General features: G+C 37.2%; 1 protein-coding gene across 1 annotated transcript in view; it reads left to right on the plus strand.

Annotated features, from left to right (window-relative positions):
- The window catches only part of ZNF385B (zinc finger protein 385B), a 143,915-nt gene that overhangs the window by 94,106 nt on the left and 27,201 nt on the right, over positions 1 to 22,608 (plus strand). Inside the window, exon 3 of the mRNA XM_009332318.1 lies at positions 13,282 to 13,392. Within this exon, the coding sequence (XP_009330593.1) occupies positions 13,282 to 13,392 (111 nt within the window). The remainder of the gene's footprint in view (positions 1 to 13,281; positions 13,393 to 22,608) is intronic.

The raw sequence follows: 22,608 nt of genomic DNA on the forward strand, positions 1-22,608 counted from the left end.
CAAGCCTGTAGCGCTGCATGGGGTTGTTGTGACCCAAGTGCAGGACCCGGCACTTGGCCTTGTTGCATCTCATATAGCTGGCCTCGGCCCATCGATCCAGCCTGTCCAGGTCCCTCTGCGAGCCTTCCTACCCTCATCACTTGTAAAATCTAATTATCACTACCCTCATCACTAATAAAAGAGAATAATAGGTGTTTGCCCAGATGTTTACAGGTGAGGAAAGCAGAGGTTCAGGAACCACATAATAAAGCCCAAATTCTGGCAGCACAGACCTCTGAGTTGTGAATCAATCTTTGACAGCTTTTACACTTTGTGGTGTTTTAACATAAAGATGCATGTTTTCTAGTTCCTGTCAGGAATCTCTTCAGAGAGCAACTCTTTGTTAAATAGGTGAGCCTAAATAAGTACTTTTCTGCCTTGTTTCTAGTCTTTAATACATATTATTCTCAGGGGAAAAAAAGTCTTACTTAAAATAATACAGACTGGCTTTAAGGGAGAATCTCTTCAAACATTGATTATTGTTTAAGGTTTCTGGTTACTTTGTATTTTCTCTAACAGGAATGGGATGGATAAGCTTCCTCCTCTCAGTTCCCAGATGACGCCAGATAGGAAACCCTGTCTCTAAGGAGAAAGTGCACTGACATGCGCTGCTGAAAAACAGAAATCGCCAGGTGCGGTAGCCTTTCCCTGCCGCTTTACAGGAGCTCGCCGTCCATGGTGTGGTTTTTGAGAAATGGCTCCTAAATTGCTGCACTACTTCCATTGTTGTGCATGCAAGTAGTTAGGTCATCAGCCTAATTCTGTAAAGAAATAGTTTCTGCATACAAATCCTACCTTTTGCTGAGTCCTCCAGAAAATCTGTTCCTTGGCTACGTGTTTCTTCTCTGTCTTTACAGAAAGCTTGGAGCTAGTCTCTCTGACACTTCAACAGTATTTATTTCTTTTACTGGTCAGCATAGGGAAAAACTAAAAAGCTTTTATCTTCATTGAATTGTTTTCTTCTCAAGTTAGTAGTATGTTCATGACACAAGGAAGCTGGTTAAAGGAAGAGGGTTGTTAGCCATAAATATTTTAGGCATTAGACCACTGAAGGATGTTTTGCAAATGGACTGCGAGGAAAACGTCTCCCCTCAAAGCAAGCAGTTGCAAAATTATAGTTTAAGACAAACAGGGCACGTGTTGCACCACTGTGCTTTATAAAGGTTTTGCTAGTTTCTAGTTATAAGTCTTGTCCTAAGCAAAATTCTAGAGCACCTTTAGAGAAATCTAAATCCTCCATGTGTCTGATGAATACAGAAGTGGCTGCTTTTGCAGCATGCTGCCTGTACATGGCTGGCTTTCCTGCCCTCCCTTAGACCTTTATCACATTGTTCTGTGAGAAACTAAGAATTACTACAATAATTATTAATTAATAAATGATAAGAATGTAGCGAAGAATTCATTCTTGTTGTACTCTTTTTCTTTCTGAATGTGGATATAGCTAGTGGTCTTTTAATCTAGATACAGTCAATTTTATGACAAGTTAAAAATACTGTATGGCAATTTAAAGTCATAGTGTGAAACCTGTCTTTCTTTAGCATACCTGAAAACCAGTGATACACAGATTTGAAGCACTGACCAGCTTGTTTCAATTACCAGACCAAGGCTGATTTGAAGATCTGTGCCTTTCAAACTGGTCTTCTCTGTATTCAATCTGTCTGGTCTTGCAGTAGAGATACCATGAACTTCAGCTGCTTCCCCAAGTTAACACTGAGGATTACATTCCTTGCTCATGTATTTATGAGAAGAGACACGTTTCTACCTTGCTTTGTGTCTCATTTACTTAGATTTAAAGAAAAAAAAAACACCCAAACAAACAAACAATCGAAACCCGACAGACTTCGGTACTACATTAAGTTTCAGGACAGGTTAATTAGAAATGGAATGTTCCATTCCATTTTTAATCAAAAGCATTTTAAAGGAAGGCTGTGTAGTGTGTAGTACTGATCAAAACACCCCCCCAAACCCAAACCAGAAGCAACATTATTGGTTTTTAAATGAAGAAAGCTTATTATTCCTTACTTACTATGAAGAGTACATGACAGCTGTCAGCTAGCATACTTATGCAATTCTAGGTTCTGATTTGCTTCTTATTTATATTCAGCCATTTTATACATTTATATTCAAATGTATATAGACACATATAATTTATCCTCTTTTTAGATATTTTTTCCAGTATGTGAAAGGTAATGATACTAATTCATTTCAGAAGACTAGGCTTCCTGTGTCTTTATTCTCTCCTGTTCACAGAATTAATCAAGGCCATGAATTTCTCCCTAACCTCTCTTTGCACAGTTTAGAACTGTAGAGGAAATTCAAATCTACCTAATGGGAATACCATTCGTCTTTGTGGTGTTGGTGTTCTGGAGCAGGCTGGGAGCAAGAAAACTGTCAGCAAAACTTAGAGCAGACCCTTAAGAAGAAAAGGGTCATATTTAAGGACCATCTCAAAGAGGAAAGCAAAAATCAGGAATCTTGTTTACCCAACATATTGTCTAAGCTGCTTTCCTGACTACAAACTCCTAGGCTTGAGTCTTTTGGCGGGATTCTACTGAAAGGTAATTTTTCATATTGTTTTACTTATTCATATTATTTTACTGTCAGATGGTAATAGGTAGTGTAACAAGAATAGCTTTGCTCTCAGAATATGTTATTGGTTTGATTTTCAGCAAGTCTCACTGTAGTATGTTTTTATTTTTTGCTGGATCTGGAGACAAGATGGTTTTGGTAGTGTTTTGTTGTTTAGTTGAACACAGCCGAGTGTTCTGAATAACAGCAGCCTTAATAATAAATAGCAGTTATATAGCATTAGATGATTTTGAAGAGTTGTAAACATGTTATTTAGACCTTTCAGCCTTTTTGTGAGGTTCCAAATATTTTTATCCCTGTTTTACAAATTAATAATATAAGGCTCAGGTGAAGTGACTCATGCACTGTTAAACTTGTGAGCCAGCAGAGCCACAAAGGGAAGGGAAATTGTCATAGTCCTTGATTCTTAGTTTAACCATTGGGTTTGTACTTTGTTCTTTTTCTCAGGTTTGGTCTCTCATAGTCCTAAAAATTCATCTTACAAAGTCTTGTACTGTGGTAGAGGAGTAATCTGGATGGATTAAAAAAGAAGCTTCTGATTACTTAAAGCTGGTTCAGTTTAGTGTATAAAAAAAAAAGCATTAAACCTCAGATACTTTTTTTTTTTTTCCTCATTCTCCATTTGCTTGGGGGGGAATTCTCTTTTATTCCAAAACATTTTCAGCACCTTTCTGTTTCTTTGTTTCACCTACAAAAATCTCCAATCTTGTCTGGAGCAGAAAATTTGACATTTTTCTACCATAAGGGTTAAATCTGTTGTTGGTGTTCACATTACAGCCACAATCCTTTTATGTATTTATTTCCTCACTTGAGAATAAGCCTTATAAGAAACTGAGACCAGGTTCAGAAATTTTTTTTACTATGGTGTCTCACCAATTCTTTCTTTCTTTGGGTTAAGTCTTTCTACAGGAATCAAATATTAAATCGTAATAATCTTTTACACGACAATTTCTAAAACAACAGTGGTATTTAATTTTTAGAACACTTTTTCTAAGGCTCTCCTTATTACGATTTTCTAAACCAGAAATTATTTTTAACATGGAATAAATATATCCATGGATGAAGGGAAGGAAGGGCAGAGGAAATATTACCAGCACTGAAAAAATAATAGTAAAAAAGAATTAAAAGGTGTTTTCTCAATTCTCTTTTGATCTCTGTGCTTAATCGTATCACATTATACGGGGAGAAGAGAAGGGTAGGGAGAGATTATTTACCTGATTATTTTTTTTTTTTAAATCAGAGTTTCTTGATTTAAGCCAGAGAAGTGCAAAGACAGAGGAAGACAGGTGAGCAAAAGATTAGAAAATCCCTGATTTTGTTTCAGTTGGACAGTGTAGAATGTTTTTCCTTTTGCTTGTGTTGGTCTAAACCACTATTTTGGGCTGGTTTAGGAGAAACAAAATTCTGCTGGGAAGGCTGGGATTCATCTTTGGCCTCCTGAGCTTGGTCCGACAAAGTTTTGCAAATTAGACTTTCTAAGTGAAAACCCTGCTGAAGGCAGTCTCTGCTTCAAGATAAGATTCCTGGTTTGGTCGTATTTCAGCCAGCTCCCTCTCCCAAGCTGGGTCAGAACACATCCTCAGATAGAGAAGGGTGTGTGATGGTGAAATTATTTGCGCTAGCACACAAGATAGATAAATGGGCATGTCAGTAAAGATTTAGGGCTGTGCTTCTCAATTCAATGCTGAGGCAAGAAGATTAATGCATTTCTTGTTAAAAGAAAAAGGATGTAATTAAGTAGGTAAAGGGAAAGTATATTTGAGCATATTGTTCTAACTTTTGGTACCTATGTTTCAATGGCATATCTGAAAAGGAGTCAGAGACAACCTACCAAATGAATCAAGGCTTTTATAGTGAGAGGCTTAAGGACCTTACTGGTTTATCAAAGAGAAGGTTAAGAGCTGATCCGATTGCAGTGTACAAGTGCCTACACATTCAGAAAGTATCTGAGGTTAGGGTGACCTTTAATAGTGAAACACAACTAGGTCAAGCGGTTTATAATAGACATGGTAAGATGTGGATTTTAACTGTGGGAATAATCAACTATAAGCATTGCTTCCCCAGTGATGTTATAAATTTATCATAGTTGGAAACTTAAATAGAATCATTAAAGTTGGAAAAGACCTCTAAGGTCATCGAGTCCAACCGTTGACCCAACACCACCATGCCCACTAAACCATGTCATCAATGGCATCCTGGCCTGTATCAGAAATAGTGTGGCCAGTAGGAGTAGGGAAGTGATTGTGCCCCTGTACTCGGCACTGGTGAGGCTGCACCTCGAATACTGTGTTCAGTTTTGGGCCCCTCACTTACAAGAAGGATGTTGAGGTGCTGGAGTGTGTCCAGAGAAGGGCAACGAGGCTGGTGAGGGGTCTGGAGAACAAGTCTTATTAGGGACATGGTTTAGTGGGCATGGTGGTGTTGGGTTGATGGTTGGACTCGATGATCTTAGAGGTCTCTTCCAACCTTAATGGTTCTATGATTCTGTGATCTATGTCCCTAAGCGCCTCATCTACACGTCTTTTAAATACCTCCAGGGATGGTGACTCAACTACTTCCCTGGGCAGCCTGTTCCAATGTTTAACCACTCCTTCAGTAAAGACATTTTTCCTCATGTCCAATCTAAACCTCCTCTGGTGCAACTTGAGGCCATTTCCTCTTGTCCTAAATCAAGGTGTTGGGAGTTTTTTTCCCCCCAAAATTTAGGCTCTGGTTGACCACAAATTATTGGACATCATAATAGGAAGGGCTGAAACTCCCCAGTGCATGAAATTGTGTCATGCATTTTTCAGGAAATCAGACGTAATGGTTCCTTCTGACCTAAACCAAACCTGTAAATTGCTGTAGATACTGCTTTCACCTTTCTGTGTGATTGCGGATACAGACACAGAGGGAGAATCATCCCCTTTTTCATTTCTCCCTGCAAGCCGGACTTTAAAAACGAAACATGCAAGAGGGTAGCACACCAAGTGGCTGTGCATTATGCCACAGGACTAGACATAAAAATGTAGGGAAGCCTATCTGCTGGTGGCCGGAGACAGAAAATTAGTCTCCCAAGTCCAGGATTCCAGCCCTGCAACTCTGTTAACAGAAATAATGTGGAATTTGCAAAAATAAATGCAGAAAATGAAGAAGCTGAATTTATTAGTAGTTCACCTCTTTTAAGACGTAAAAGGTTGTTCCCAGCTCTGGGTGTCCTTTTTGTTGTCTTGTACTAAAAATGAAGTAGAAGTATACACTCCAAAGGTGTCTCTTTTCCTTTTTTATTTTTTAAGTACTCACTGTTATTTCAACAACTCTTCATGGATAGCTGTAGTATCTGACATGTTAGCAAGTGAATTACAGCAAGATTTTTGTTTTGTTTTAAAATGCCTTTGGGCTGATTTCACTGACTAGTAGTAGTGTGTGGAGGGTCACAGCTATCACAGCCACTGTTTTTCTTAGGGAAGCTGGAGCTTGCTGCCAAATTGATGAAGAGGGGGAGAGACAAACACAGTGAGAAGTTGCAGAGAGGTTTGCCTTCAGAGTGCAATGTTATTGTATTTTGGGAACCATGTGGGAGGGGAGGGAGATATTAGTCCCTGTGGTTTGACTTCTTTCTTAGTGGATGCTTATGACTTTCTGCACTTGGGGAAAGACATCTACTCAAAACTTTAAAAAAAAAAAAAAAAAAAGTAAAATCATGGACTTGTTGCAACCTGAGTGTGGTTGGGTTTGACTTCAGTGAGATCCAGATTTCATGCTCTATGCAAATGTGCTATGTGTAAGTACATTAAGAGAGCCTGTTAAACAACAAAATGTGATTAAAGCAACCCTCAGTTAGACCACAGGATTATGGTAAAAACACCTATAATGTTGTAAATTAATTATTCTTTCTGTTCTAATTAAACATTCGCACAAGTCTAAATCAGCTGCTGGGCATCTGACAGAAGCTCTCCCCTGGCTTGATTATTGGGCATTTACATCTGTCTGGTTTTTCAAACCCCAAAATGTTGTAAAGAGCATAGATATAGAGGTGTGGGGAGGTGGTGTTTAGAGAGCTGCAAGCTCACCATACAGAAATACATCTTTGTGGGGACACGCTCTGTGCTAGTTGAGGAGGGCTGATGCGCGGGGAGCATTGATGGCATTTCCAGAAGAAAAGGAAATTGTGCATATCATCAAATCGTTTAGGTTGGAGAAGACCCTCAAGATCATCGAGTCCAACTCTAAACCTAATACTGCCAAGTCCACCACTAAACCATGTCCCTAAGCGCCACATCTACACGTCTTTTAAATCCCTCCAGGGATGGTGACTCAATCACTTCCCTGGGCAGCCTGTTCCAATGCTTGACAACCCTTTCAGTGAAGAAATTTTTCCTCATGTCCAATCTAAACCTCCTGTGGCGCAACTTGAGGCCATTTCCTCTTGCCCTATCACTTGTTACTTGGGAAAAGAGACCGACACCCAGCTTGCTACAACCTCCTTTCAGGTAGAGCTCCACCGGTAAAGCTGACTCAAGTGTTCCTGGTGATAAAAAATAAGCAAGGAAATCTATAACAGTACAGCATTCATTTGAACAGTAAATTACACTTAGCATTAGCCAAATGAGAAGTATGTTCCCTGTGGCAACAAAAGCATCACAGATGTGGAGAGGACAGATTCTTGCTAGTTTGTGTTGGCCAAGTGTGCCAAGTATTGCATCACAATGTTAATGTTTCTGATTTTATGCTGGGCATTTTAAATATGTGCTCTGTTGAGTATGTGTATTCATTTCTGTCACTAATTCAATCATCATAATATGTACAGTTATGATAGGAGGCTGTGTATATATGGCAGAATTTACGATAAGCTTCAGCGTACGGTCATTTTCCACAGTGGCAGTGTGTTTGGCTTTCCTGACAACTGGAGCTGAAACACAGGATGAGTTCATGTAGGCCTTGTGATCTAGAAGGATGTTGAAAAGATCTGATCTACATGATGTTTGTTGCTGTTTGCCTACAATAATAATAATAATAATAATAATAATAATAATAATAATAATAATGGCACACAAATAAGGAGTGTTGTCCAATGGTGTTAAAAAATCCCAGAACTTAATTTAGATGCTGCCCCTGCATTGGTAATTTATATATGCCACTGTTTTCTCCCTTTGATTGCCAGAGGGAAACATTGGATTATATTATCAGTTTGTTCCACATATGGTTTAAAATTTTGCTTTATCAGAGTAAAACAACACAGTATGCCATAGGGCCACTCTCAGTGTTTTTTCAGAAGCTTCTTAATGCCCAATGGTTAAGTGATACTCAGTTTAATCTCTTATACCCACTTACCAATATTCTGTTTACAAATGCTTCTCTAACAGACAGCTCTAGATTTGACCCATGAGTTACATCATAATGAGAGGTAACTGAACTGAGGGCATAAATTCCCAGTCACAATTATAAACCTTACTCACATTTAAGGTTATGCTGCTGTTATGAGGAGACAGAGCTTTCGGGTGTAGATTTTTGTTGGAGTGGTAGCAATAGAATGTATGACACTTGCTTAGCATGCTTCAATAGCAAAAGCAGATCAGGAGAGAATGAAAGCTTAGAAATTAGGTCATTAGGTAGAAATAGCAAATATAAATCAGTGCACTATCACTAGCTCAGACGTGTAACCAGCAGTTTAGCCCTGGATACTAGGCAAGCACCAGAAGCTTCAACTCAGATAAGCGTATGGGTTTATCCAAACTTTAAACTGGAGATTGCCCCTGAGCAAAAACTAATACAAATATTCTGGATTTCCAACATCACAAAAAGCAGCTTTTCTTGCAATGTAGTGTCACCTCATTTAAACAAAAGGCTTAGAAATCATACCTAACCTTTCTGTTTGCAGCAACTTACCTCTTGACAGGATCGGTGCAATTTATTTTAAAATAACCAGAACTTCAGTTTCACTGAAGGAGTTCTCCTGATGCACTTGCTCAATTTTTTTTCTCCTTCCTATGCCTACTTTGACATCTCTTAGTAGTCTGATTCAGTTCCCAGAAGGCACCAGGAGAATCTGTGGTACCATGACATACAGCAGGGCAGGGAGAGTTTCTGGTAGCAAGAGTTATAAGAGAGTTCAAGGATGAAATTTTTGAATTACTGACGATAATGTTTAACAGCTCATATAAAACTGCTTTTGCGCCTGAGGACTGAAAGGTGGCAAACGTTATGCAAGTTTTTAAAACCCATTCCATGGAGAATGTAAGCTTTTAGGTGGCATATGTTTGCCAGGCAAATTAATAGAAACCTCAATAAGAATAATATAAGAGGACACCTCATACTGTAAACTGCCTGTAAAGTGTCAACGTAATTCCTTTTTAAAGATAAATCCTTCTTTACAAACTTGTTTGTAGGGGTCAACAAACTTGTAAATAAGGATGTTTTAATTGACATATTTTGAATTTCCAATAGGGTTTTCACAAAACCCCTTGGCAAATATTTTTAAGAAAACTAAGTTGGCAGAAGAGGATCCTTACATGCCAAAAAGATACTTGCGAGGTGAGCTGAGGAAGTTTGCTAATGGTGAAGTTCTCCAACATAGCGAGGACAAAGAAAGACCAAAACATTGTGAAAGACCTTAATGAGACTGAGAAGTCAGACAATAAATGGTTGGTGAAGTTCCATCTACATGAATGTAAAGTGATGCACATGCAAGGAAATCTTCACAAAACTTCACGTAGAAAGTAATGTGCTATGAATTGGCCATTAATGCATGGGAGTGAGATCTCAGGTTTATAATAGTGATTCCATGAAAACATCAGCTCAGAGTTCAGTACTGATCCACCCCGAGTATTGCATACGGTTTCTGTCCATGTCTTCAAAATATTTGATTGAATTTGTTAAATTGTGGTAGAATTGAGAAGGACAACAAGGATGCTCAAAGGAATGGAATAGTTTCCAGGCACAGAATGACTGAGCAACACAGAGGTAACTTGGGATGTGGTATAAAATTGAATTGCATGGAGCTACGTTTAAACAGAAAGAATTGTTTCTTGACACAGCAGATTGTAGGCATTGGAACTCACTGCAAAGAGTGGAGGTAACGGTTTACATCAGTTCAAGGGGTGATTATGCAAGAGAAAGTCACTGGGATTTACCAAATACAGAGAAAACATCTGGAAAATTTCTGGTTGGAAAAATATGTGGACCTTGTGAAAATAGTTGTGGGAAATGCTATATATGTTTGTGCTGCTCCTGTTCTTCTCTTGATAACTACATATGATTGTTTTGGGGATAAAACGATAGGCTAGACGGAGCTTCAGTAGAGTTCAGCAGTTCTTCTATGTTTTTGGATTGTCTGTTGCTACATTTGCATTTTTTAAGTCCTTTGAAAGTCATTCTCGCCAGTCTCAGTAGTTGTAGAGTATATCTCATGTTTGCATATTCTGAAATCGGGAAATAGAAGAATTAGTAGGAGATTAGTGCTGAAACCTGTCCAGGTTCTGTTAATCCTTGCTCACTTCAATAGTTCAGGTGGTTTTAAGGAGACTTGTTGCAAAAAGATAGTATCTTCAACTTCATTGGAAAGACATTTTTATTTAACTTTTTATTAAACCAATTGAGATAGGAGAACAAGACTAAAAGGTTGTTAAACTTAGTTATGGTTACCAGAGCATTGTGAATCACTTTATTAATTCTTCCTGTAGCATAAACAGCATAGTGCAGATTTTTATTTGCCTTTGTGGTAGCTGTTAGCTTCTGTTATTACTTTGTTTTACAGAACTGTTTTTTAAATACTGGTGTTCCCCACTGGGCAAAGTATGCTGCATCATTTCCTAATATATACCTCAACAGATTTCTCTCTCCCTCTTTCCTACTCCCTCCCTCCATGCAATGAAGAGGATAATTTTGTGTGGTGATCTGAGATCAGTTTACCCTGCAGCATTAATCTTCTAACAGAGAGATACTATTTTATTTTTCCAGCATGCTGTAATCCACCCCAGTTTCTGATATACTTAAAACCTATTAATTGTTAATGTTGCACTTCTTGAATTCTAATCATGACCAGGCTACATGTGGGGCTCCGGTTTGGGAAGGATCATTAACTGTTCCCCTGGGGATCCCAAGTGGTACTTTCTGGAGGCAGCGTGAGCTGTATTATTTGTGAGAGTTTGTCCTTGTGCTGCTACATCTGTTTGAAACTGGGACTTTGTGCATAGTCTGCATCGTATGGCTTTGAACTGAATTGCCTAACACTAACGCTGTGGATTGTTATCTGGAATGCACAGAGGAATCATTGATCACTGCTTCTTTTTGCCTTTTTTTTTTTTAAACGGGACTGCAGACGCTAGTGGGTATTTTTGCTATTTCTTTTCACCGATCTCAGGCACTTCAAATGGTTGAGGTACTTTTCAGCATTACTCTTTTGTTCTAGATTACCTGATCTGACAATTAGTAAAGTTGAAAAGCAAAACACATCTTCCATTTAAGAAAAAAAAAAAGCTATTCCCTAATGATATGGCAATCTTTTAATATATATTCTAAATGTAATAATATATATTGACTGGCATATCTATTATAAAATGGATGCTCAAAAAACTTTTAATCTGCATGTATAATTGTGATATATTATGCAGGGTGATGCAATAAATGGTGTAAGTCAGAAACAGAATTTTTTTGTTACATTTTAAGCTTTTAAACTTTGGACTGTTACTATATTCTAGAAACAGAGGAAACAGGAAATAAGGATATTTATTTTAGATTTTTTTTTTAGACTTTATCACATTCATTGTAACAACACTGTAGTGTCATTTAATAATTCAGTAGTTCATTCTAGACAAGGTGGTTTTACTTTGGTAATTGTCTTAATATGGTACGCCTATGGCAATGAAATACAGTATTTAATGGCAAAAGCTGATAAAAATTATATCATCTCTCTAGAAAATTTGTTAGCAATGACATTTGCAAAATCATGCATTTGGTTTAAAAGGAATGTAGCAAGAAACCTATGTAGCTGTAGTCCAAAAAAATTGTTAAGCAAGTGTTTAATGTTAGGTAATAGATTATCGGAGAATGTCTTCTTAGGCAGATATGATGCATTATGTTTTTCTTGAATTTGTGTATTTCTGCATGTGCATGTATGTGGAGAAAATCCTCATTAGTGCAGGCTTAGCTGGAAGCTTAAATGTGTACGAAGGGAAAGTTACAATCTTTATCCTCAGGTTTAGAAAGTCTGGAAGCAGCTAATTTACTGTTATAATTCTTTAACTAATGAATCAGTAACTTCAACTTTTCTCTCTTCCTTTTGTAAATCAGCTTAGTATCAAATATGTGATGTGTACCATCCAAGATTAAACAGCCAGGTTTGGTTTCTTCAAATAGTACTGTAAAGGAAAACATCGTTGTGACTGCAAAGCAAGTTTCAGAAAAATACAACTTTATAACAAATTGAACTATTTTCTCCTGTGCTGGTTTAAAAACAGGGTTGGGAAATGAGCACTTATCTTTTCTTGTAGACTGCCATTTTTTGCCCTCTCCTCTTCAGAACCCATTTCTCATCTTAAATAAGGATGGAAGACCACACGTGCACAGATGCTCATAGGATAATGCAGGTTGAAAAGGACCTCAGAGGTCATCTGGTCCAACCTCCTGCTCAGAGCAGGGTCAGCTGTGAGATCAGAGCAGATATTCTGTTTCATATGAATTAGAAAAATATGTTTGAATCTTTTTGAGTCAGGAAATTAATTTTAATGTGTATCCATGCCACGTCAGGAAAAATGACATATTATGCTTAATTGAGGCCTTGATGCAGTAGCAGTTATAAACTCTTTTCCTTAACATCCAGTGCCATTCCCCAGCTCCTGCAGTGTTAACAACAGAGCTCTCTGTGATCGAGGATATTCTAAACTGGTGACCAATGGGAGTCCTAGTATTTAGCAAAGATGTAATCAGTTCCCAGTTCCTGAAAATGTTCAGTCAAATTTAGGCTTAATATATCCAGTGCTTCACTTATCTCACATTTTTCACAGTGTTAAAATGTTTTCTGAAACGTGGTAACTTCAGTACCGTTTCCTGGTGCAAAGACTCCCTGCGTGTTCCTCCGAACTTCAGCCTTCCCATGGGCTCTGTCACTCATCAGTTCTGCATGGAAATATTTGGGGATTGTGACCTTTTTTCCCAGCAAGCAATGTTTCTAATAGAGCCTGAAAAGGACCTCCTCTCACAAAGAGGTCTCCAGGAGAAAATGTTTCCAAATAAATGCTAATATCTATCACTGAACAGAAAAACAAGTAGAGATAAATGACAGTGATTTGTTAGGGGACAAAAGTGGTTTCTTGTAATGCGGCTGTTGGATCAGCAAGTGATAGGGGAAGGCTTTTGGGGGCTCTTTGCAACTCAGACACTATAGCGGGGCCCTGCAGCACGGAGGATGTGCAGGGTTGGGGGAGGAACTGTTTAGCAGCCTGGGGATGGCAGCAACAATGGTGCTGCCTTTTCTTCATAAGCGCTGGCATGCTACCAATTCCCTAACTTGTGTTAAATCTAATTATTACGAGGGCTGAAATTTTATTTCCTCTTGTTTATCTCAAAAAAGTAAAGAAAAGAAAAAGCTTCCAGCAGAAAGTGTTATTTTTGATTTTTCTTCTGTACTGTATATTGCTCTGAAAAGTTGTAAATTGATTATTGTTTGTTCTCCAGATGGATCCTGTGCAAAAAGCAGTCATAAACCATACATTTGGAGTGTCCATTCCCCCAAAGAAGAAACAAGTAATTTCCTGTAATGTCTGCCAGCTTCGCTTTAACTCTGATGTGAGTATTGGCTATTTTCATTCCTTTTTTTTTTTTTTGGTACAATAGCTATAATTAATCTAAACCACTTTTTCCCAAACAAATCATTCCAGTTCTGCCTACATTCTGCTCAGCCTGCTGGGCTAATATTTTGTCCCCTCAGAGGTGGAAGTCCATAGAGGTACATGGCTCTTTGCTTTTCTTGAAAGGGTCTGGCACAATATCCAATGCCACACCCATTGACAATATCCCATTTGACAGTCCAGTAACCTTCAAGAGGTACTGCAAAAAGAAATGTGTTTGTTTTTTTTTTTTAAAAAGGTGGGGGGGGAGTGGAGCGGGCAGAAAATCTTCCCTGTGAGTTCTCCATGTCATACCCACTATTCTTCCAGAAGAAATATCTTTTTCCTGTTGTTCCTACATCCTTGCTGATAATATGTCTTCCAATTTCTTAGTAAAGTCACTCTTCCAGTAACTTTCATTTGTAATATATATGAACATTTACTTCTAGCTGTCTTTTTGAGTATGATAAAGTTCAAGGAAACTGTTTTCTGAGGTGCAATTAAAAAAGTGCATTACAAAAGAGTATATTGACTGATATATTTAAAATATATATCCAATTAATGTTTTTCCTGAGTAGCTTGAATATTAAGGAAATTCAAGAAAACTATGTCTAAGAAAATTATGATCTTCGACACTTTAAAAATATGTATTTGTTCTTGCAGCCTACTTACTAATGTAATTAAGCTAATAAAAAAACCCCCCAGATTCTCAGATTTTTTGATCTCAAGTGTAAGAACAAATCCTTAAGTGATGTGTTAATATTATATATTTTGCTGTTATAATTTCAGTCTAAGGAATAGTTTGCAGACACCTCCTCAAAGCCTTCGAGTACTTGGCGCTCCTAGAGATTTGCAGTAGAGCACCCATTACCTATTACTCTCATTTTCTCTGCCTCTACCATTCCACTTTGAAAAGTGTCTTGTAACATGGTTTCCCCAGTTTGGCTTTCTTGTCTAGGCTGATAAGGATTTTGAAGCAGTGCTATCTTACCTTCAAATTGATTTCTAAATCTGTCATCTTTTGACAAGCTTATTAAACTTTCTTTGAAGTGGCAATATCTACTTAGTTAACCGATTTCAAAAGTTGTTATTTAAAATTTAGGTCACTTGTCTTTCCTCTTTAAGGTTAAGATTTAAGGTTAAAAAAAATCTTTCTGCTCTGATACTTAGTCCAGATACCTACTTTTACTGATTAAAACAAGGAACCAATAAAGTTTTTGAAAATTTCCCTGGGCTCCATGGATCTGAATCTTGCTTCTGAGCGGGACCTTACTCCGTCACCAGGGAAGGCAGCTCAGCCTGTTCCTGCTTTTCCCTATTCTCCTGAGGTCAGGGTCCCTCTGATGATGGGTCCTGTCCCTAGAGGAGCCGCTCACTTTGTCTGCAGTGACATTCAGGTAGACAAACAGCACTTCAGGCAGACTGATTGAGTCACAACTTAGTGGCTTAAAACAAAAAAAAAGAGCTGAAATATTATATCACTCTGTACATCTTCCCGCCAAGCAATTTTTCCTATCTAAACTTACTCACAAAGTAGAACAAAAAGTGTGTATCGTATTCTGCTTTCAATAGTAACATCACAAAAGCATGGCAGATTATAGCCTTGTTTCCTCTTCTGAGGTGCGTGTATTCATACGGTATCGTGCTCCTTTCTTTCTAAATGTGATCAATATGCTCAGTTCTAGTTACTAGAAAATATCATCATCCTTTTGTAATGGATGGTTGTAAGAAAGGATGAAGTATCATGACTGCGCTGTTAGTGATAAAATGCAGTTCCTTACTTTCTACAGCAGTTTGCTTTATCAGGACATTCAAAAACAACCTCGAAATTTGATTTTAGAATGTGCTGAAATTCTAGTAGTGTTATTAATACTAGAAAATACTTAAATATAAATTTAAGTTTCACAAATACTTCATAACCATGGCATACAGGAATATTTGGAGAATGAGTTTTCATAGTATAGCACTTCTATTTTAAAAGCTGTCTAGCCTTTCATCGGATTATTCAGCTTCTCCTGGAAAGCTTACATAGGATGTTAAATCTTTCCTCCAGGTTCAGTCTTTTGACCTTGAGAATTATTTATCTAAGTGTTTGTTGCCTTTTTTTTTGTCTGAGAGAGTGAGATCTTCTTTTATTCAGATATTATTCTCACCACCACCCTCCCATAATCTGTATTGTCATCATTTCACTGAGGTAATGCTAATGGCCTTTCAACTAAGCTCTGCAGACTCTTTTGTAATCCCTTGATGGAGTTTTCTTACACACACAACGCATATAGGCAAATATTTTCTTGTGGCAGTTACTGCTTGAAAAGATGATGCATAGTTCTTTCTTAGATTGTTAAAAGCTCCTTCATAGAAATAAAAATCTGGGCTCTTTGCTTGTATTTTTCTTTATGATCCCTTTGTAATGTGAAATTATGCTTAGGGTGTGGAATGGTCTTTACAATCCATCGTGTGTTTGCGGATTGGGGAAAAGGGAGTCAGATATTTGTGAACCTTGTAACTGTTGAATCTTTCAGTGAATCACTTCCACCATGTAACATCCTAAGAATGTATGGAGAGCCTTTCAGGTGGCATCAAACTGTGATAACCTGCATTAAAACCTTGAGCACAGCACATTGCAGAATGAGATTTTTAGTACAGCCACTTCACACTTGCAGTTTCTTCTAGCTCTACAAGGCTGACATGCTCCTTGTTGTTGATGGGCATTTTGTTCCTTTGAACTTCCTTTGACCTAAATTATGCAAGCAAATGAAATAGAAATGACGGAAGTAAGCTATTAAGTAGTTTTCTTTTTTTGTTCTCCTAAACGAATTTCAGTTGCATGGTGTTTGAAGATTCTGACCTAATTCTAGTAGTGCTTTATCTATTGCATGAGTAACATACAGACCAGTGGATATTCGGCTGTGAGAAGAAGAAAATTGGTTTCCTTGCCTGCAATCTTTTCTTCACACTGTTGGACACTCACTGGTCTGGATCAATAGACCGAAAAAATTCAGACTAGTGAATTTGTAATTGTCAAACCTCCCACTAAATTAATACAGTAAATTGCAAAGGTTTCCGTTTTCTTCTGCTAGCGTGTCTGCAGGTTTAGCTTTGGTGAGTGTTCTGGCATCAGATTCAGAGGCAGGGATCTGCAGCTATATCTGCAAGAAGAAAAAGTCTGATATCAGGGATGGAAGGAAATTTTAAAATAGGTTGTCTCCAATGTGGGAGTAAACATATCTAATGTTGAAGTGATGCCTTCTTTATTTTGAAAAATAGAAGTTGCTAGGATGATGCTATTTTTCTTCTACCATATTATAATTTGAAGAGTGTTTCCTAACTGAATTCTTCAGGATCTCCGAGTCTCCTGTACTTAAAACAATTTTTAAAAGTACAACATGAAGAAAACAATTGCATACAAACTCAAAATTTGGTCTAGTTTTAGCCTGATCTGTTTATCCTCTTCCAAAAAAGAAATGATGGGTTTTGACTTGTACTCATAGACATTCGCCATCATACTCTATCTGTCCTTTTCTACAATTCATTAGCTGCAGTTTGGTCAATTTGGAAATTGTGTTTTTCTGCTAATAAATTCTGTCATAAACAGATTGAGCACCCCTTCCAACCTCTGTCAACTCCAGGAGAAACTGTACTACGGAAGAGATGATCCAAAGTCCTGAGAAACAGAAAAATAAAATGCTATCTCTGTGAAGTAACACCAAAATAAAGTTGTTGTAATAGCCTGAAGTTTGAGGTCCTTGAATTGGAATTTTATCTGTAATAGCAGTATTGACCTGACAACAGTGATAACTGAGGTTGCTTCAACAATATTTTTCACATGATCTAGTTAAGATGCTCTAGCTGGTACTTAGAGTGGGATTAGGTGCCTAAACCTAAGTGTCTTGTCGTTTGAGTATCTGAGGTATCTGGGACATCCACACCAGGCTGGTAGACCTGACAGAGGACCTGCAGTTGGAGGTCAGGCAGGACACCTGATGACATCCCAAATTTTACTGGATGCCTGTTTCTAGAACTGAATCCCCACTCATTAGGTTTGCTTCTATTTTCTTTTTCCTTTCTTCTTTTTTTTTTTTTCCTTCTTTTTTTAAATGAGGGGGGAAAGCAGGATTTAGTGAGGAGAAAAACCATTAAAAGAAATAGGAGAAAGTTAACTGACCTCAGGATTATGATACCAGAAAACTGGAAAGTTGTTAGAGCTCTCAACAATTCAAGGGAAGTGAAATGGCAAAAAAAGTGGGGAGGGAATAGAGAAAAGGGCTTTTTCCTAAATTAATTTTTAATGACGGTAGATACCAGGAGTCAACTGCTGTGGAATTAAGTTGGAAATCTCGATTTAGGAAGAATAGTGTTATGAGGATTGGTAGTTGATGAGATTGATTAGTCAGAATAGTCAATGAGATACTTATTCCAGCCTGCATAAACTTTATTCTGTTATGCAGAGGAACATACTTCTATGGAAAACTGTTGTTTTTAAAAAAAAAAAAGGCAATACCATCCATTAATAGTTACAGTTGGATTTCTCCAGTATATTAGAATAAACACAGGTGTTTCTATCTTTGCATCAAAATATCTGTTAACACCATTTTATCTTTTAATTTCTACATGATGTTGAAACAGTATGTGTTCCAGTGCAGCAATGACTAGTGTGTCAGTAAAGTTCAAGCTATGGTCTTGTGTTATAATCGAGCTCAGAAAAAATGAGAAATATCTCAGTTATATTTACTACCACCAGAGACCATGCAGCAGAAGAGGAAGAATCCTCTTAATGGAACAGATTGTGATAGTGAGTCAGATTTTACGCTTCCTTAAAATCCACCAGAGTGAGGGACGTAACTGTATTCCACCAAGAGGAAGCAAGACATGCTGAGAAAGATCTAGCTTAGCCTTTGAAAAAATGTCTTTTTTTTTTTCCTTTTAAGAATTCTGGGATTTCTTGCAAGCCCATGGTATCTCTGTGTGGACTATAGATAAGCTTTGCTAAATAAGTTTTCATATTAATTACATAGGTCTGGTTTGTTGATATTAATTATTTATATTACAGATGTTCTAGAAGAAACAAAAAGCAGCTTGATTGAGTTTGCTGAATCCTTATGATACCCGTAAGAGGGTCCAGTAGCAACAGGGCAAGGATAAAAATGGCTGTCTTCTATCCCACATGGATTCCTTCTTTGCCTACTCTTGGCTTGTTCTTTCTCGTTCCTTCTGGCTGCCAGATGAATCCGCAGCATCTCCTGCAGCTGCTGTGTGGCAGTAAGTCCCTCCAGCAGCTGTGGAGCTTTGGCCAGACTGTCCCCGATGTGTCTATTATATTCTGTTGTGGCATCTGACATTGTAGCTTGCAGCCATAAGAGAAAAGTGAGTTGCAGTTGCAGGGATACCTGTTTGGCTTCCACAGAATTGCTTTTTTCTCTGTATCTATGAATCATCATCTTATCTTCAAGTAACTTCTCTCTGCTCTTCTCCTTCATTATTTGTATTGATAGTCCACAGAGTTTTTGGAGCTTGGGCACTATACAATAATGTCAGTGCTAATCCAGTCCCTTTCCTCAGCAGCCAGGCCTCTCTGTACTCCAAACTCACGAATATGTTACGCCAGTAGTCCACATGGGTTTTTGTTCGTTTTTTTTTGTTTTGGAAAACAGAGTTTGTCATCTGTTGATCGCATCTAAAAGAAGTATCTGCTTCCCTCTGCACGCTTTCTGTTTCTCGTAGAAAGGTCTTTGGCTGTGATACAGCCTGGCAGGTACCATCTTGTTGATAGAATATCATTTGATTGAAATAAACTTGTGTTTGCGCAGTGTGTTGCTCTGTGAGTAATGACTGCAAGTCAGTACTGCTTTTTGGTGTCACCTGTGAAGACTCAGAAATCAAGAAAAAACACCTTGTAGGCAGATCAGAAAAAGCAGATGTAACAGTTGGGCATTAAGAGATGCTGAAGGTCATCTTATTGTTGAATGCATTTATAGCTAATGATGTGAAGATAAATTAAAAAGCCAGAAGACAAATTTTTGAAGTTTAGGCAAGTATTACCAAATGTTAACTTTGCAAATTTGAATGAATCACTCATGCTGTCAAAAAGATAACACACAAAATAATCAATAGCATCAAATGAAAATCTACAGAACTGTCATCGTCTTTTGTCAAATGTTTTACATTTTCCCTGTAAATAAGACTATTTATATTGATTCTTTGGGTATGGAGGGTAGTGAAGCGGATAGGAGGTAATTAAAAGCATAAATCTCAGGAACTTGTGAAGGTAATTTTCTGTTTTGTAGGCAGAACTGACAAAATGATGAAAGTTGTTAGCTCCAACATGACAGAAATATTGCATGATTATAGGGTACAGGGTTATAACGTGCTGAAAGTTCTGTTCAAATAACAGCTATTTAACAGAGCTTTTAACTAAGTTTGGTTAGATATTTAAAATATGAGTTGACTTCTTATGACATGCCTGTTCTTCACAGCTTTTTGATATTTCTGTGTCCTTTTCAATAGTAACCTACCTTGCTATTTGGAGCAATTAGGTTTTAGAAATCCATTGAGAACAGAATTGAAAAAATAATGCATAGCTTTGGTATAACAAATGTATGAAGACTTCAGTTTTGCAGATTTCTTCAATTGCATCTATTATTAATATCAAATGAGATAAAACTAAATTTTTCAGCACCACTTCCTAATTTATTAGTTCATGTAATTTTTATTAAAGTTATGATTCTAGTCTAAATTCTTCTTAATTTATATGCTACTCACATAAATATGCATACTCTTACAATATGGTTCTAATAGGTAAACTGTGTGATCAAATGTTTGGTAAACCTCTTACTATTTTAAGAAAGGGAGCTTTGTGGTTTAGGACCTGCTGTGAATTAAAATGACAATATGTTATGGATATAAATCCTTCTGTGCTCCTCCAGTCTTGCACCATTAGATGCCTTCTCGAACAGGACCACTGCCATTGCAGCCACGTCAGGAGAGCTCTCATACGGATGCTGCACACACTTCATTAAACCACTTGTCCTAACTGCCTAATTGAATGCAATTATAGTTAGTCTAGCTACTTCCACACTAAGAGCTTTACCTGCAAAAACAATGAATCTTTTTGTACTTGAGACTATGTAGTTATGATAGAATTCTGTAGTTATCAGGAATTCTAGAAGTCATGGCCTTGCTTAGGTCCATGCTTTTACAAGAATTCTATTACTTATCTTCCAGCACTACTTAGGCCTTATTTATATCTTTCAGACACAAATTCTATTGATTTCACAGTAAGCTTGGGTAATTCAAGCTATTGATAATTTAGGATAAAGACCTGAATATTATGAGGATGTTGTAAATATTCTGAAATAATTATAAAATAAGGAAATTCTGCATTAATTATATGCCCCCTGGAATTGGAATCAGCTTGATGTATAAAAGTGGGCAGGTACACAGGTGTTGAGAGGTGGTCTTTCTACAGCGTATGTTATGACTATATTTAGGACATGTTAGATTATTATTTTTTTTTAGCTTAAAACTATGTAAAACTTTTTATGGTATGCAGGAAGAATTTATCTTTGTAGATACTCCAGAGCAGAATAGAAGTTTTCAGGACTATTACATCTCTCAAGTTTTCCAGTTGTAAATTGTCTATGTGGTTGAACTGTTATTGGCAGAAGCTTTTGTGGTATTTTCAACAAAATATTTTTCATTGGAGATTACCATTGTATTGACACCAAATGAATACAGCATTTGAGATAAAATTGCTGTTGAGAAGACTTCCCATGCAGGGCGGAATTCCTGCTTTAAAAAGATGCAGTAGCAAGGGACAAGAAATAAGAGCCACCGTGTTCAGTTCCATTTAGTTGTGGCACTCACCTGGTATTGCAGAGCTTAAGGCATGAATGCGGACTTCCCACGGGGATACTTGAGTCTCCCTTTATTTCTGTATTTCTCCTTCCTAATGTCATGCTGCTCTACATATATTTGATTTTATATGTTAATTGTCAGACTGGATAATGTGGTAGCAAATTCAAGCATTCAGCTTAAGTGTTGGTGGTCCAATGGTCTTATTTCCATCAAGCCCTATTGAAGGGCTACTTCAGCTGATCCTGAAGAAACCTGAAAAAAACCTTGATCATACACATACACGCTGAACCATTAGACTTAGTCAAACCTTGCATCAGGCTGTCATTGAAGGGATCTGGTAGGTTAATATTTTGTCTCTTTATGTAGTAGTAATTTCAGTTAATTAGTCATTCACACACCAAATAGATTCTAAAACTCAGTCACTTGTGAACTGTCAAAATGAATAGTGCTGATTTCAAATATACTGTCAGTCATTGCTCCTGAAAGGGATAATTTTCTGTAATCTTTTGTACTGCAATCTTACCTGAATTTCAAATTTTTTTTTAAAGGTAACACTATCAATGAATCTGATCTGTGTATTTCTTGGTTATCTATATCTTTCTATATATACATATCTATACATATACACATATATAAGTTTATGCAAAGTAAAGCTACTGAGGTTATTTTAAGCACTATAATATGCTAATGGTACATTTATTTTAGAAAGCATGTTTACATGTAGAAGATGAAGATTTGCATTGTTCATGTTTCATTAGATGCAATCTGGTATCTAAGGCTAACATATTGTATGTAGTCTCACAGTTTAACATCCCGATGCTTAGATTTCAAACTTAATACTTTGGAGTTGAAAGTAGCAATTAACTTTAGATTTTAAATAAAATGTAACATTTGGATCATATGTGTGTCTCAATGAAATATATTTTTAAGAGAGGAAAAACTTGTCCTTTCTTATAACCAAGTCATTAATCCTTATAGCATAGAAGGCTTTCTTAAAAAAAAAACCAAACATAAGGTTTAATTGGTTGAGGGTTTTTAATTACTACTTAAATACTGTGAATGGAACTAAACATCTAGATTGCTTAAAGAGAGGACAAGCATCCTTGCACCATTTTAAGGTGTAGAAATTTGAAAAATGATGGGAGAAGATTGCATATTTATTTGTCTGTCAATGATATTTTTAATTATTTGCAACTGAATTCAAAATACAGCTTTTCACTAAGCCATGGTCTTCTAAAGATTTAGACATATGTTTAGTGTCTTAAAATATGCATCCTGTTGATCAAAAAGTAATGGCAGGCAAATGCATAAACACTTTTGT

The sequence above is a fragment of the Pygoscelis adeliae genome, unplaced genomic scaffold (genome assembly GCF_000699105.1).
Source record: "Pygoscelis adeliae isolate BGI_AS28 unplaced genomic scaffold, ASM69910v1 Scaffold160, whole genome shotgun sequence".
Lineage (NCBI taxonomy): Eukaryota > Metazoa > Chordata > Aves > Sphenisciformes > Spheniscidae > Pygoscelis > Pygoscelis adeliae.